Source organism: Labeo rohita, chromosome 7 (assembly GCF_022985175.1).
Source record: "Labeo rohita strain BAU-BD-2019 chromosome 7, IGBB_LRoh.1.0, whole genome shotgun sequence".
NCBI classification, from domain to species: domain Eukaryota; kingdom Metazoa; phylum Chordata; class Actinopteri; order Cypriniformes; family Cyprinidae; genus Labeo; species Labeo rohita.
Genome location: NC_066875.1, coordinates 13084154 through 13102468, shown reverse-complemented (window position 1 = coordinate 13102468; position 18315 = coordinate 13084154). Strand labels below are relative to the sequence as shown.

The 18315-nt window shown below is 36.8% G+C and overlaps 1 protein-coding gene across 1 annotated transcript in view; it reads left to right on the top strand.

Annotated features, from left to right (window-relative positions):
* Positions 1 to 18315, top strand: part of trmt44 (tRNA methyltransferase 44 homolog) — a 52899-nt gene that overhangs the window by 23896 nt on the left and 10688 nt on the right. Inside the window, exon 5 of the mRNA XM_051115956.1 lies at positions 14436 to 14552. Within this exon, the coding sequence (XP_050971913.1) occupies positions 14436 to 14552 (117 nt within the window). The remainder of the gene's footprint in view (positions 1 to 14435; positions 14553 to 18315) is intronic.

Here is an 18315-nt window from a genome sequence, read left to right as displayed (position 1 = left end):
AATATCTAAAAAATAGATGCCCCTATATTCAACACAATCAATTTCGACCTCACTCAGACCGTCACCACGGTCTTACCTTAAATGACGCCATTCTGCTTCCCGCCCGAGACCTAATGTAAACAAAGTCAGGTGACTGACACTGAGTGGTTGGTTGGCTATAGCACATCCGGGTGAACCAAGCACCTTCAATCTTCCAATCATCTTTGCCTTTCTCGCCTCTTCTGAAACCAGTTCAGAATATCTGCGTGTGCACGCTGATATTGGAATATTACCCATTCAAGGATTGCGGTATTTTTTTTTCCCTTTTTTGCTCTATTTTAGGTAAGTGGTTGGTTGTTTATATTATTCTAAATTACTAGTTGATATTCTTTTACAGGTTGTATTCCGGTGCTGTGTATGTAGTTAAATAATATAAACGCAGGTTGTATTCCAGCGCAGTTGGAAGCGTACGGATTGATAAGTAGCTTTTTGCTGTTTTATTCATCTAAATCTAAAGGAGGATTATTTGTTTATGCTGTTCTGCTCTTCGCAGTGGGGGGATTTCTCACCTGTTGATCTGTGCATTCGCGCATAGAATAGGTTTCGGTACCTCCTAATTGGTCTAGTTTATTTCATTGACTAAACGGACTGAGAATTACTATGCCTGTACTGTGATACTACTGTTCGCAGTAGCTGAGTGTCATTATGTGGCTTTTGATGCTGTTTGCACACGTTACTTACTAAGACTAATGGTTACACTTTATTTTGATAGTCCAGTTTAGACATTCTACTAACTATAAGTAACTTTGTAGAACAAATGTAGAACAAAGTGGGAAACACTTTATAATAACGTTCAGTTGTAAGTCATTTATAAGCAATTAGTTAATGATGAAATAATCATTTACAAACATTTATAAAAGATTACTAAGTGATATGCTAACAATTTGAGTATGTTTTATTAATTCATTTACAAGTAATTTACAAGTAATTAGATAATTATTAACTAATCATTTACAAAACATGACTATGCATTCATAAACGATTAATAAGTGATATATTAGTATTTTTTTATCTATGCTTTGTAGATTAAGTTATAACTCATTTACAAGTGATTAGATAATGATGAACTAATAATTTACAAAACATCACTATATGTTCACAAATGTTGGGAGTGAGAAGGTGTTGCCATATTATAATTATAATATGACCGCGTGATGAACCTATGAACCAAACTCATATTTAAACATGCTGTGTACACATATCTGTCCTTAAAAGTACAATTTTGGCTGTATTATTTGTGTCCCCTTCAGTAATTACTCTTGAGAAATTTTATGTTTATTGTCCCCCCCCCTACTGTTAGATGAAATTTAACGAGCCATAAAAGGGCGAAAGCCCTATTGATCCCCTAAGGATTATTATTAGGGCCAGAGCCATAAAAGGGCGAAGGCCCTATTGTTTTTCTAAGGATTATTAGGGCCCGAAGCCCTAAAAGGGCGAAGGCCCTATTGATCCCCTAAGGATTATTAGGGCCCGAGCCCTAAAAGGGCGAAGGCCCTATTGTTTTCCTTAGGATTCTTTGTTATTATTAGGGCCCGAGCTCTGAAAGGGCGAGAGCCCTATTGTTTTTCGAAGGATTATTCTTCTTTATTATTATTTTTTGTCAAGGTTTTGGGGGGGTTTTGGGGCCCTTAACATGCTCAAAAACTCTTGAAAATTGGCACACACCTTGGAATCTGCGGCCATTAGAGCCGGGCAGAGAATGGTACACCGGTGTGGCAAGGGGACTCTACAGCGCCCCCTGGAATTTAGAGGGTCATATAGCACACATACTTGCACTTACACATATGAAATTCGGTACACATATAGAACTCATCAGTCTGAAAAACTTTCGCTCTCTATGTCATTAGCTAATCCCAACAGGAAGTTGGTTATTCTGGGTTTTGTCAAAAACGCATGCTCTGGAATTTGATATACTAGTCCTAGGTTTTTTAACCAATTGCCACCAAACTCGGTCAACCTGATCTCAAGACATTGGGGATAAAAAAAATTGTGAGGGGATTTTAGATATCTCGAACGGTTTGGCCATGGCGAGGCATTAAAATTATGGCGAGAAATGAGAAACAGGAAATGGCTAATAACTATTGCACACATTATCTGATTCTGATGAAACTTCAGGGGTTTGTTCGATGTGTGATGCCGATCAGGTTGATGTGACTATTAGGAGTCAAAGTTATAGCGCCACCAACTGACAACAGGAAGTGTGTCTCTTTTAAAAATGCTTTGATATCACATGGTTATTTTTACCCGATTTGCTTCAAACTTCATCAGAATAATGTCAAAACACGGCTGATCAGAATCTGTAAAGGGGTTGTTGATACATTAAATGCTATTGCCATGGCAACGTGTCAAACTTTAACATTTGTTTCCTGTGTTTTTGGGCCACTTAATAAGCTTAGATTTTCATGAAACTCAACACACACATCAGTATTTATGATAGTTAGACACTGGCAAAAGCTCATCAATGGGTGTGGAGGAGGTGCTCTATAGCGCCATCTTTTGTCAAAAGTGGGGGAGTTAGTTTAAGCTACAGACACCAAACTCAGTATGTATATAGAACTCATCAAGCCGGACAACTTTCTAATTTACATCCATTAGCTGCGACCAACAGGAAGTCTGCTATTTTGATTTGAATATGGATTTTTGGAAAAATATAGCTGTGAATGAATGAATACTACTCTTACAAAAAACAATGAATTTACACCAAACTTTGTCAACATGATGCCAACATACTGAAGATGTTAAATTGTGAGTGGATTTGGGATATCTTGAATGGTTGATTTATGATGATTTATTAAAGTAGCAGTAAAAAACATAACCATAACTTTAAAATGCAGCAACCAAACACTTCAAATTTTTTTTTACATACATAGAACTAGTCATTCTGAGTAATAAATGCTTAGTTCCATCGATATAAAATACTCTACTAAAAATAGAAAATTAAAAAACTGTTAAACATCTGCTCTCACTCTAACTCTCTCGCTCTAACTCTGTGTGTGGGGGAGGGGTGGTTTGTGCCTGAGTGCTTGTGTGTATGTGTGCGTGTGTGAGAGAGAGAGACAGTGTGCATTTACAGTGCATTATGCTAAATCTTCACAACTTTTTACATATGGAAAAACAAGTCATTGTTAGGAAATATGTTTATCATGTTTTCAGAGATCGCAGAAACATTTAAAATATCACACTTGTAAACTAGCAGATGAACACTGTAATACCAAGGATGAACACAAGATGACCTCATAGGATAAGGAATCTTTTTAACTCTAATCCCATCTCAGTCTCATTGTTTCAGAATGACTTAAAAGCACTTTGCTTTTAACCCTTTTATTGCTGTGACCCTTCAATCCAAGCTGGTACAGGGTTACTGTCAATGCATGTGCCCGCTGGGCACCATTTTTCTGATGGCACCAGGGTTGCGGATGCGCTGGCGGCGAGGGCCCGTCCATCGCTGCTTGCAGCTATGTTATTATTATTATGCTTCTTATTTTTCGTCAAGGTTTTGGGGCCCGTAACATGCTCAAAAACTCTTGAAATTTGGCACACACCTTGGAATCTGCGGCCATTAGGACCGGGCAGAGACTGGTACATGGGCGTGGCAAGGGGACTCTACAGCACCCCCTGGAATTTGGAGGGTCATATAGCACACATACTTGCACGTACACATATGAAACTCGGTACACATATAGAACTCATCAAGTTGAACAACTTTCGCACTCTATGTCATTAGTCAAACTTTAACATTTGTTTTCTATGCTTTTGGGGCACTTAATAAGCTTAGATTTTCATGAAACTCAACACACACATCAGTATTAATGAGAGTTAGATACTGGCAAAGGCTCATAAATGGGCGTGGAGGAGGCACTCTATAGCGCCACCTTTTGTCAAAAGTCGGGGGGTTAGTTTAAGGTACAGATACCAAACTCGGTATGTATATTGTTCTCATCAAGCCGGACAACTTTCTAATTTGCATCCATTAGCTGCGACCAACAGGAAGTCTGCTATTTTGATTTGAATGTGGACTTTTGGAAAAATATAGCTGTGAATGAATGAATACTACTCCTACAAAAAACAATGAATTTACACCAAACTTTGTCAACATGATGCCAACATACTGAAGATGTTAAATTGTGAGTGGATTTGGGATATCTTGAATGGTTGATTTATGATGATTTATTAAAGTAGCAGTAAAAAACATAACCATAACTTTAAAATGCAGCAACCAAACACTTCAAATTTGTTTTTACATACATAGAACTAGTCATTCTGAGTAATAAATGCTTAGTTCCATCGATATAAAATACTCTACTAAAAATAGAAAATTAAAAAACTGTTAAACATCTGCTCTCACTCTAACTCTCTCTAACTCTGTGTGTGAAGGAGGGGTGGTTTGTGCCTGAGTGCTTGTGTGTATGTGTGTGCGTGTGTGAGAGAGAGAGACGGAGTGCATTTACAGTGCATTATGCTAAATCTTCACAACTTTTTACATATGGAAAAACAAGTCATTGTTAGGAAATATGTTTATCATGTTTTCAGAGATCGCAGAAACATTTAAAATATCACGCTTGTAAACTAGCAGATGAACACTGTAATACCAAGGATGAACACAAGATGACCTCATAGGATAAGGAATCTTTTTCAGCTCATTATTAGTTTATCAGAATGACTTACAAGCACTTTGCTTTTAACCCTTTCATTGCTGTGACCCTTCAATCCAAACTGCCACAGGGTTACTGTCAATGCATGTGCCCGCTGGGCACCGTTTTTCTGATGGCACCAGGGTTGCGGATGCGCTGGCGGCGAGGGCCCATCGTTGCTGCTCGCAGCTTTATTTAGTTTTATATTTTAGACACCCATTAATGGTGATGAAAAAAAATTGCCACGCTGATGGAAACAACACAAACGAGACCAGGTTACCGCGACTGTGATGACCGGCTTGGACGGTGTTTAGTGTCCTGTCAGAAGAAGCAGCAGTGAGCATGCCTTTAACTGAAAGCTGAAAGAGATCCGCGTTCAAGTGCACGCAATAGGCTAAAGCTTGCCGCAAAGCACCGGCAAAAGTAATTACCATGAATGTGTCGGGGGTAAATAGTAAGGTGATATTTTAATTATTTATTAATAAACTAGTGTTTTCTGAGTAAGTATCGCAAAAACGAAGTTGATGATCCTGACTCGCCATCTCCTTATTGTAATGCGCCTTTAGAGAGAGATGCATCTAGATGGATTAAGGATTTTATAATGTAAGAGCTTTTATTTTCAATTTGAATAATTTCATTTTAAAATAGTAATTCAAAGCTCTCTATAGATTTATTTATCAAGTTAGTAAGGCAAGTAGGCTATTTGCTGAGTTTCGGTTTACCAGAAGCGCTCCTGCAGAACGCACATCCTGTTTTTTTTTCTTTGTTTTATAAAAGCACAATGTTTTTTTGATATTGTGAGTGCACACAAATAAAAGTAGACCCTTTATAGTTTGGAACAATGTATTACGCTTACCTTTATGAGCAAAAATGATGGCGTATTCTGAAATGTTTCCAATGCAAGTGATTGTGCTGGCATCTCCATGTCCTGTAAAGCGTGCTTCAGCTTTCACTCTCCACACATGTATATAGGTTAAGCGTTTAATATAATATTGTGATATGCTTGAGCTGTTTTATATCTATAGATTTATTTTAGGCAAGTCGTGATAATTTGAGAAGGCTAAATTGATCAAACATAGGCTATGATCAACTCACTGTTTGCCACTGGCCACTTGGTCTTTACATAAAAAAAAAAAACCTTACATTTAGCAAATAAAAAATGCTCCAGATTTTTTTTTTCTAAATTAACTAAACAAAATATAATCACTTTGCCATTTTATACAAAACTGAACTATTTTAATAGCTGAAACAGTAGTATAAGCTGTTTTGGAAGAAGGGAAAAAAAATACAGACTCAGGCCGGACTCTGACTGAGAATTCTGTCGGACAAGGGCCGGGCTAGGGCCTGAGTGTCTCGGGCCCTCTCGTGAAGGGCTCTACCCCTCTGGACATGCCTGCCATGTCATCATACTTAACACTGGCCACTTTCACGCAGCAGCAGAATACGGTTGTCAATACTGTATTTGAGTCCTTAATACGGTTACGTTCACACACAGTATGGCAGGGGTGCTAAACCCTGTTCCTGGAGATCTACCTTCGTGCAGAGTTCAGCTCCAACCCTGATCAAACACACCCGAACCAACTAATTAGGATCTGAAGGAGCACTTGATAATTACAGACAGGTGTGTTTGATCAGGGTTGGAACTAAACTCTGCAGGAAGGTAGATCTCCAGGAAAAGGGTTGGGCACCCCTGCAGTACGGTTATTTACGGGTGTGACAACCGTATTCTATAACCAAACTCATACCCATAAATTTTCAGGACTCACAACCGCATTCTCTGAACACACGTGCTGTGTGAACGGAACAGGACTGGACAACTAGTTGTCTGTCACGTCATTCAGTGCAAGAGAGCCACACTGTCGCTATGGTTACTCGTTAGGAAAGCACGTGTTGCGTGCTTTCATGTGTGGTTTTGCTAACTTACAGTGATGGAGTATTGAGCTGTGTGTCATCTGAAAATTTTATATCCAGTCTCCACCGGAGCCACTCCCTCCCGTCAGTTTTGTGTTCAGTGTGCGGCTCAAATGCTCTGCTGTACGCTAATATTTAAAAGCTGCTGTCGTTAATGATGATTTGATGGATGAACTTGCGGCTTGATTGGACTCTTGTCATGTCAGAAAGTGGTAATACTTTCAGTTTTACAGACGTCGTCATCTTTGATATTGCTTTGGTCACTGTCGCTATGGTTACTCGTTAGGAATACGAGCTTGACTCCTGTTGCATGTTTATACAGACAATATTCGAAAAGCGACTGTGAGCTGCTGTGTGAACGGGACATTTCGAGACTCATGCCTGTAAGTAAATGCGGTTGTCAATCCCAAAAACTGACAGTGTGAACGTGGCCACTGAGAATTAGAATAATTGCAATTTGACATTTTGTGGGGGATGGGTACAGATATCTAAATCAGAGAAAATCATAGGTTCAGGTGGGTGGATGGAAGAATTAATTTTAATAGCGGATTCGGGTGACATTTGAACTGATCCAAGCATTTCTACCCTACAAGGTGATTAGGTCTTATATCACCCTGAAGGAGTTTATTTTGTGATAACATCCAGCTGGATGTACATTATCCTGTTTATTACACAGCTACCTCCCACAGAAGTAAATAATTAGACTAAAAGTACTAGGGGTGTGACAGTATTCAAACCAAACCGAAAAAACGCGATACACCACTCACAAAATGTTACCGTAATACTCTGGCCTACCCCGTCCCCTGCCGTCCCCTGTTTACATTTGGTATTAAGATGCGTTTTGGTCGATCAGATCACAAATGGACAATGGAGACACATACTGTTTACACCTGGTACCACTTCTGACAAGATTACCCCCTGATTATGTGCTGATTACGTCAAGAGGAGGGTGAATGGGTGGATCCCTTTGTCGGCGTCAAAACACATGCGGGATTTATATATATATATATATATATGTATGTAATAGCTGCTCATACTATTCAGTAGCACTTGTTATTCAATTCTGTATATTATTATTTTTTAAGGAAATATGTAGTTGTTTAATTGTATACCCTTAATTATTGTCCTAACCAGTCGTCAACAGTTACACATTCGGAGCAGTGCAGAAGGCAAATTCACTTGTGCATTTGGGGAATGTTGTGCAGATAGCCTATAATATTAATAACATTAACGTTATGTAGTATAAATAATGAAGTTTATTCTACTGTATATGAGACAAATCTGATGAGTTAAATCCCATTGTTAAAAAACCTGCTATATCAAATTTCTTCCTTGCACTGGCCTTCTTCAGTACGCGCAGCTCAAAACAGAAATGTAGAACATTAATAAGTACTGTCATAAAGATAACATTATAATGAGAGCACTATTGTAAAAAAGAATGTTCTGAATAGAGTTTAGCTGATGTTTTCAGCGTGCTGTTACAAAGTCCCACAAACATTAATGCTCTGTAGCATGTAGGTTGAATTCAAACATTATCAGAGCAGATCAGTCATTCTAAAACTTTCTGTGAGACGGAATTTCACAAAACGTGTGAGTAATTGGGATTGAGTGGTATGCATCTTCTCCCACTCTCTCAAAATGCACAAATGACCTTACATAATACCCACTTTTTAATTTGCTCTGCAAGCAAACTGCACGCTGCAATACAAGACTACTGCGCATTTTGGACAGTTGGCGGAATTGTAACTTGTACGTCATTTTAATTCATGCCAATTTAAACATTCAAGCTATTAACCCATAATGTACTGGCGCACTAAGAGACTGTTTTCAATGCGCTTTCAGCTTGTGATTCCCGAGAGTTAGATTGAGTTATTACATAATTGATTAAAATAATTTTCTTATTATTCGGGTATCCAATGACTTGTTTGCATTATTTAGACGTTATTTATTTTATTTAAATTTAAGGCAATAGATCTTTTGGCAACACTTTACAAAGCAATAATTTTAAAGTCTATTATTTAACATGAACAAAAGGAACTATTATTATTATTATTATTATTATTATTATTATTATTATTATTATTATTATAAGTTAAAGTGAATCTAGTGTTCTTTAGCATTGCTGGTGCCATGTTATGAACCTTACCCCCAAAGCAAACAGAATCGAAGCAAACTGTGGCTCCAAAACCATAAACTGAACCGAACCATGGCATTGGTGTATTGTTACACCCCTAAAAAGTACTGATTTGAGTTTGAAATATGTTAACTATATAAATATATAGCTACAGATTTTAGCTAACTAAACAAAGTTTCCATCAAAGGATTTTTTTTTTTATTTTTTTTTTTTTTTAAAATGTTTAATACTTCAAAATATTTAGCTGATGGAAACACCTTTTATCAATACAATTTCTCAAGTGTGTTCTCTAGAAACTTTCTGTTGAGAAAAATGGCTTTAATGCAAATAAATATGGTCTCACATAAAAGACTACATGCAGCAGCCATGTTTGTGGTGTAGTTCACATTAAAGCACTGTTTCTCTTTACATAGTTTAGCCGCTTTTCCACTATCTATTTTTTTTTTTGTGCCAAGAGTTATTTTTTTGTGTTATTTAGAGTCCCAAAAACAGAAATATCTAATCATCGTCCATATCGCTGTTTACATTACAATTGCGTTACCAAGGCAACGACTGACGCATTTGTATTTCCATTCCAAAGAGTTCCATTATCGGCACCACAGTGGAAGATGAAACCGCATCCGTGCTGACTGGCCCCGATCGGCATGGAATGGAATGGTTAAGCAAAGAGAATGGTTCAGCCCGATAGTGGAAAAGTGGCTAGTTGTTTTTGATTGTTTTGATGTTATTGTTATTTTCAGAGCATTTTAGCCCAAAGTTCTTTAATTTCATTGTAAATGACATCCTTTTGGAGTCTCGAAACCCTGAAATTTTTTGCTTAAAATGATCTGAACATATAAATCCCTGTGTTCTCTGCCATGTCTAAACACAACACGCTTCACTGCATGTTAAATGGTGCACGTCCTGATTTTGCTGAGTTAGATGTGTTCCTGAGTCAACATATTTTGTTGATCCTGGAACAACATTTTAATACAAAAATGTAATCTTGACCACATCCCTGCACCTAAACCTAACCTTACCCATGAGTAATCCCCTTGAATCAGAGGATATGATAGATGAATGACACTGATGTACAAGCACCAAACACTGATTGTAAGCGTAAACTTCACAAAAACTTTAAACAGTTTTTTTTCAAATCTGATTGATTAATCACAATGTTGTTCCAGGGTAAACAAATGTTGATCCAGGAACATGTCGTACTTGGTAAAATCAGGTTCTGCGTTAAATGGTATGCTTTAAAGATTGTTCCTACATGCAAGACTGAGAATTTTACTGTATCATTCTTACCACTTAGCCATCATCTTCTTATATTTCTGGGCCCGTATTCGCAAAACATCTTAAGGCTAAGAGTAGCTCATAACTTAGGAGAAAGATGAAAATCTTAAAAATCATGGGCGTGTCAGTCTTAAATTTAGGACTCCTAAATTTTTGCTCCAAGAGTATTTTACAAAGCGTTTTAGCATTAAAACTAGCTCCTAAATCTGTGAAACGTTAGGAGTAGTGAAGAGGACTCCTAAGTCACTAAGACCAAATCCCAAACTATCCAAAAATGGCTGTTGCCAGCAATCAGCCTCAAAATGTAAACATTTTAGAAATATTTGATGATAATGAGCTTTTTAAAATGTATCACTTTAATCGTGGGGGTATTATTTCCTTTGATTATATAGGTGACCAATTACCAGTAGAGACCAACAGGCACCATTACAACTACCATTAAAAATTACAGCTTCCCATTACAACCAGTAAAAACATTAACAAAAAAAAAATCTGTGACGGTTTCTATTGTTTTCTCTAGTTTTTTTTTTTTTTTTTTTTTGGCAGGGCTAAAATTACTATTGCTAGCAAATCTGACTCAGAATGTAAACATTTTAGAGATGCACCACATTTATTTGCACACACGTTTTCCTACGCATCTTTTTTGGTTTTGGAGGTTATCCCAACTCTAAATTTTCCTTTGATTATATTCTTGTTTTCATTGACAAGTTGGGCAAGAAGTAACAGCTGTTCTTGTGTCCGGTTTGGTTTTCTTTTACATTTGCATGTCTTACTATCAGCCATGATTATTCTGTTCTGTTTATTAAAAGAGTGTTTATATGCATATCCAGTAGTTGTTTACAAGAAGCACACATGTGGAAGCTGACAAGTAACTAAGTATATACTTGTTTAATTAGTGACACTTAGCCTGTATTTTAAAATATTTAGTTGAATGTGGCAATGTTTTTATACTCTACAGTATTTCTATAAACAAATCTCTGACAGAGACCCCTCCCCTATCCCCACTGAATGAAATATTGCTTCAGAATAAATTGTCTACACCACCAGAAATCTCGGTGATGTGGTACTTTTACGGGGGAATATTATCTGCTGATATGAAAAGTTTATTATATATCTTAGTAATAAATATAATTTATGACAGCGATGAAATTTATTTTTCTTTTTACATTAAACACATTAAATATTACATATATGTATGTAATATGTGTATTTCCATTACAAATTTAGGTCTTAAATTTCATATAAAAAAGTGGTATTAAAAGGTCTTAAAAAGTCTTAAATTTCACTCGTTCATATATGTAGAACATATATAGAGAACACATTCTTTCCATTTTATTGGTAGAAGGCCAATTAGCTGGAAACGGGCTGGACATGGTGTTATTTACTGATAAATTGTAATAATTTGACATGGAAGGTGATGCATACATTCCAAAAGAAAAAAAAATAGGCCTTTATAAAAGTAAATAAAATTATGCAGATTTAAGTATGTAAAAGCTGATAGAACACTGATGAAAATATTGCTTCAGAATAAATTGTTTACACCACCAGAAATCTCGGTGATGTGGTACTTTTACTGGGGAATATTATCTGCTGATATGAAAAGTTTATTATATATCTTAGTAATAAATATAATTTATGACAGCGATGAAATTTATTTTTCTTTTTACATTAAACACATTAAATATTACATATATGTATGTAATATGTGTATTTCCATTACAAATTTAGGTCTTAAATTTCATATAAAAAAGTGGTATTAAAAGGTCTTAAAAAGTCTTAAATTTCACTCGTTCATATATGTAGAAACCCTGCTGGAGAACCTTTAGACGTTTTAACGTTGATAACAGAACAACAAAATAACAGTATGCAGAAAGTGGATGGAAACTTAGCTATTGTGAATGCAAGGTGGACTGTGATGCTGTCACAACTAAAAAGACGAGTCCACAAGTCCAAGTTAAAGCAGAGACATTTTTTCATTCTTTTCCAATTGAACACTGAACACATTTAAGGTCTTAATTTTGCTCTCAGAATGCACCAAATTAATGCATTTAAATTTAAACTGTAAAGAAATTTGTAGTAAGCAGTAGGAAGCATTAGCAGTAAAACTCTTTATTAAGTGCAGGCAAATACAAATATATAATGTAACCCTGGTTAAATAATATTTTTTATGAATATTATTGTTTGTAAACCCTAACCCTAACTATTAAGGTCTGTGCAGGTCTGATCAGCCTGTGCAGGAAACTGCACATTATTTAATTATTTAATTATAAAATTATTTAAAACATTATTACCTGTAATTCATAGCCTCAGGCAAATAGTTTGGAGTGATGGCTGGTTCACAAACAAATCATTTGTTTGAACCAGTTCTTTTTGGTGAACTAGTTAAACTAGTAAAACTCTTTATTAGAGGGCTAAACTAGTTGAATTAGTTCACCAAATTGAACTGAAAGAATAAACAGGTTATCTATATATGCAGACTTCCCCAGAAAAATTACTTGATTTGATTATTGTCAAAGTGATTTAGAGGGTGCACCCAGAGTACATGGTTGTTTTTTCTCTGTTTTCTGTTCTTTTGGCTGTATAATTGCAAACAAAACTCAGCTATTCTCCCACTATTAATTTACATTTGCCTTATTCTCTCTGGTGGAAGACCCAAAATGTATTATTACATTTGTACTAGATGTTGTATCACAACTTAAGATGCAGTGTTGTCTTGCATCTATGATATTGGACTTATGTCTGTTGCCTGGTCATATTGCCAACTGTAAGTACAATTCCTTCATTTTCAACCTATCAAAATAAGTGAACATATTTTGTTCACTACGAAATATGCACGTTTTCCTACTCACCAATGCGTGGACTTAAACTTTTAGTAGAGATTAAAATGTGTATAGACTTCTGAAGAGCATTAGAGGATCATTATGCTTGAGAAGAGATGTATGTGCTAGCTTAAGGTTAGGACAGTTGTATATCTATTAGATGTGCTTCAACACACCCAAATTGACATTCACTGAATCTGCAGATGAACTTGTGGGTCAAGCCATCAGAGATTGCGTTCACTGAGCACTGGTCACGAAAAGGTCTCTGCAGCACATCAGTTCTCACAACCTATGTGTCTGCTCCTGGTTGCTATGGCAATACAACTTCGGTCTGTAGATTCCATACAGTCTCATGTAAAATGTGTTCCTTGAGTACTAGGAGGGATTTTAGATGCTGCTTCTAAGTGTGCCTGAAAAGTATGCTTGTTGATTGTATATAGAAACATTCTGTGCCTTTGGGGGTAACAAGAACTTATTTGAAGTGCAAACTAGTTTTTGTCAGTTTACATGAGTGCTTATATTCTAGTTTCTATGTCTTTGTCAGCAATTCAGTCTTTTCCTTCTCAAATAATAATTGAAATTAATTTTTTTTTTATTATTTTATTCATTAGTCACGTCATAAGTGGAATAATGTACAGTCAGCCTGTCTGCTTATTTTGTAGTAATGGCTGCCTCACTGTAGATTATCTCTCCAAACTCTGATAATTATGATAAATAGTACACTGAAAAAAAAAAAAAAAAAAAAAACGTAAGTAAGATTTACTTTTTTTATTTTGCAAGTTTTTGCACACATAGATTTTAAGTACAATTTATTATTGAAAGAAACTGAATTAAGTAAAATTTATATAACTAAGTAAATTTAAACATTAAGTATAATTAATAAGTAAATTTAAAGTTGCCGGTTAGACTTTGATAAGTAATTTCTACTTAATTATTTTAAGTTAAATCTGCAACATTCAAGTACATTTCACTCGGTGAAATAAAATTTACTTTAACAATGTAGCACAACAAAACAAAGTATGCTTTTAAAACACATGGTTCACTTACAAACATGTAAGCAAGCAGACAGCTTGTTATCCTTTTAATATGTCCACAATAGAATTTTAACTCAAATGAACACAGAGACCTCAATACTTAGTACACCATACACAATGACGGTAACAATCAGTGGATAGTGTTTGAGTATAAATGGGTCGTTTTGAGTAGGTGTCACAAAACAGTAAGTTACTAAACCTAACAACAAAAGCAACCATAAAATAGTGTAAATACAATTCGAAAACAGTGAAAAATGTAACCTTTTTAATTATTCATGCCCCAGTGCATAATGGGAAAAACTGGATCATTACTTTGATTACTTAAAGAATCATTGTAAACATAACTAACAATTCCAAGTATAATATGCTTATAAGTTCAAACTTTAATTTCTACTAGCTTTAATTGTGTACTAGTATAGAATTTACTTTTTTTTTATTCTAGCCTGCACTAAATTATTGAATGTAGAAATTACATTTGTTTTTAATGTAGTATTTACTTTACCACAAAATGATTTTTATCAGTGCAAGCCACTTCTTCTGCTGTGGCTTCTCCTCCTCTAATCCTCCTCACTCCATCTCCTTGCCTTTTTAGGTAGTTTTTTGATTAATGAAGTAGTCAACCTCCTGGACCAGTCTTCTCTGCAAGCACTAAAGAAAGAGTGTGGCGGTCTCCAGACTCTACTGAAAAACAACCACCAGGTGTTCAGAGGTATTTAGCCCTATTCTAGCTCTGTGCATGCCAGGTAAAAAAAAAAAAAAAAAAATACTGCAAAAATTATTTTCTAATTTAGTATTTTTGTCTTGTTTTCTAATAAATATCTAAACATTCTTGAATCAAGATGCGTTTACATAAGCGAAATGACTTAAGATATTAAGTCTTGTTTTCTAAAAAAAAAAAAAACAGAATACTGAATACAGAATACACAGTTTTAGTTAAGGGGTCATCGGATTAAATTTTTACTTTTTTATTTTTTTTTTCCTGGCATTTTTGCCGCCTCAGAAAAGCTGAAAAGAAAATGCAGCAAGTTTATTATAGGCTGTTTGAGTCTGAAACTATCTAATTTAGTGAGTGCAGTGGCAATCTCATCCCACACATCAGTGCAGTGAAAAATACATCGCGGAGCAAATAGGAAACTACAGCATGCTGACAGACAAGACAAAGCAGGAAACTTTCAAACGTTGTAGCGCCTCAGTTCAAGTGGCACATGAACCGATCATCTCTTCCTTTTTTAATAGTTAAAGCATGCAATAAACATGCATGAACATTAGATTATATCTTGTTTCAATCGCAGAAAGACATCAGTACACACCATTTTTAAGGTCAAGTCCACCGAGATTAATCTACTTTCCTATCTGGTTCGTTTATCAGACAAAAAAGTTTCTGAGTTACGATTGATCAGATTGACTGTCAAACTCCCTGCAAAGGGTCATTTGAGGAATTTTAATCAAAGTATTTTACAGACATTTCATGAAGACCCTGAAGAATCATATCAACTTGTGGAAAATGGGCATGTCCTCTTTAAAACAGGAAAAAAATATCTGCCAATAGAGCAAGAAAAATAATCTTAATTCAAAGGCAAAACTTTTTTTTTTTCTTTTTTTGTGCCCCACTGTCAGATATTTTTCTTGTTTAAAGGAAATATTTAGATTTTTTTTCCAGAAAATAAGACTTAATATTAACATTTTGCTTCTCAAGTAAATGCATCTCGATTCAAGAATATTGTTGGCGCCAGTAGGCAGCATGCCGACATGTAGCGCTGTTGCAGTGGAGGTGTAAAAAGTCAAATCAAGCCACCCTTATTTATATAGCGCTTTTAACAATACAGACTGTGTCAAAATAGCTTTACAGTATTAAATAGGAAAAGAGTGTCAATAATGCAAAAAAGACAACAGTAAACACTCAGTTCCCTTTCTGTCGTTCACTCTGACGTTGTGTCGAGTATATGACACTAGGGGTCACTCTTGGGAGCCCAAACACCTCTGACATCATGAGAAAAGGCAAATGAAATTAGGTGTGCAGAATTTGCATAGCTGGCCATGCCCCGGACATCCAGGTATAAATAGGCCAGCGTAGCATCTGCTTACTTATTCTATTCTTCAGAGCCGAATGCAGCGTCTCTCTGTGAGAAGCAGCACCATTCACCACTTCTTTGTTGGATCTATGGCACAGGCAGCGGCCTCTCCCTTCCCAAACACAGATAAGTATTGTGAGAGTTCCCCTGGGTGCTTCAATTGTGATCTTGAAGAGCAATCTTCCTCTTAAAAGAGTAATTTCTCTAAAAGAGCTGGCACGGTTGGGATTGTGTGTTGATAAACATGCCTTTCCTTCCGTGCCCTTCCGGTTGCCGCTTTACCTCCCCCCAAACGATTGACACGATCGTTATGTTCAGTGTTGTGCCATGGTCACACTGAAGCAGCGCTCGTTGATGGTTCATGTTCTGTTTGCAAGAACATGACCATGATTACACTCTGCTCATGAGTCGTGTGCTTTTATGACAAGCCGTGGCTCACTTCGACTGCTTCTCGCTCAAGTCCTTCTACTTCGGGTAGGAGGCCGCAGCAATGTGCGTCAGTGGAGAGCAATAGGAAGCGAGTAAGGATCTACGTTTACTGACCAGCCAATAAAAATTCGACATGAAATCAAGGTGATGTGGCATTAAAACAGCTCTTATTCCTTCCTCTTTCACTGCTTCTACTTTTTTTCAGCACACATAAAAACTACAACTGCCAAAGTGTGATTCATTATGCTCTTTTTGTTTGAGAATCAAAGAGTTGTGACACGCTTTGATCTGGCCACCGCACGTGGTTCATGAAGCTCTCAATAGTTCCAAACAGCTCCGTGCTGTCAATATGTTTGAATGGGTTTAAGTAGGATAGACAGCAGTTTCACTATATTTGCAACATTTTCGAGTAATTATTAACACATACTGTGCATTGATTGTGTATTGATTACTACTCTACGCTTTGCGATCACATCTTATTCTGGGGAGTGATAAATAGACAGCATTAATATGTTCTCATACTCCTTGACAGTCAAATGTGACCAAACATCTTAAGTGTAACTTTTTTTTCAGTTAAACAATTGCAATATATAGTTCAATTCTATTTAGTTAATATTTTGAGGAGTTTTTTGTACTAAATAACATGTGCAATAATGATCCATGAATGACCATTTAAAAGATAACATTTTCTAATATGCTTAGTATTTACATTACAGTTAGTGTAGTATTTAGGGTTAAATACATTTGAATGTGTATTTGGACATTACAGAAGGCAAGCAAATATGGCATTTAACCCAATAGAAAAGTTTAAAATAATGTTTAAAAAAAAACACAAGGCAACCAATAGCATTCAGCATAAATCTTTATTGTATTTCTTGAATGCAGTCTTTACTGAAACTCATTCAACCTCCTACAGGGAGAGAAAGATTGCAGAAAGACTAAAAACTTAAAAATATGACAACTGGTATCAGGTTATGCTCGCTATTGTGGTGTTTCTCACATTATAACTGCAATTATAGTATAACTGGTTATGCTCGCTATTGTGGTGTTTCTCACATTATAACTGCAATTATAGTATAACTGTCTATTACCTAACGATAACATTAACTATAACACGCTTCATAAAATACCACTACAAAATACCTTCACGGCTGGACAATAGACATCTGGGTAATGACCGTCAAGCTTGTTCCCAGTGCCTGTTTTCCCGGAGGTGCACGAGAAGTTGACGAAATAGCGGAAGGCTCTGTTTTCAGCCAGAACGCGATATACCAACTCCTCCTCCTTCACCACCCTCGATGGGGATCCAGCGAGGGGCCATACGGAGGTTTCCCAAGCAGAATGGTGGAGAAGCAGGCAGAGGCCATCAATATATCTTGCCTCTATATATCTTGCTCGTCACTGAGGACAGCCCCCTGCAAGACCTGCTGAGGCCCTTAGTAGCCGGGCCTGCAACCAGACCCGCCCAGTGGTCAAAGTTCTCACAGGAAGGTGATAACTCCACCTCATCAGCAGGCTACCAAGAATCCTTGATAGATTTTGAAGTGTTCCTGAGACGAGCAACTCCAGGAAGACAGGCCAACTGACCTACCTGGATCCACTCTCAATGCAGGGACGAGAGGTGGATCTGGCCCCATTCCGGCCATCTGTCCTCTGGCAGACAGCCACCACAAGGTCAGTAAGAGCAATATTCTCCTACTCTCGGTTATCTTATAGCGCTATGGCCCTCCATGAGACGGCCAGACACTGAGACTCATACCAGGATGTGTTGGGCGCTCACCTGGTGTCTCCACATATTGGCAAGGCACTCAGTGTTCCTTGGGGCTTCTCATCACAGCGCCTTTCGCTTCATTCAGCCTTCATTCAGTATGTCGGATGTAGTTCCTCTGAGACTGCTAACAGAGCCCGTTGGCTTCTCAGGACCACCTGGCTCGGCTACACAATTCAGTTTGCGAGGCTTCTGCTCAAGTT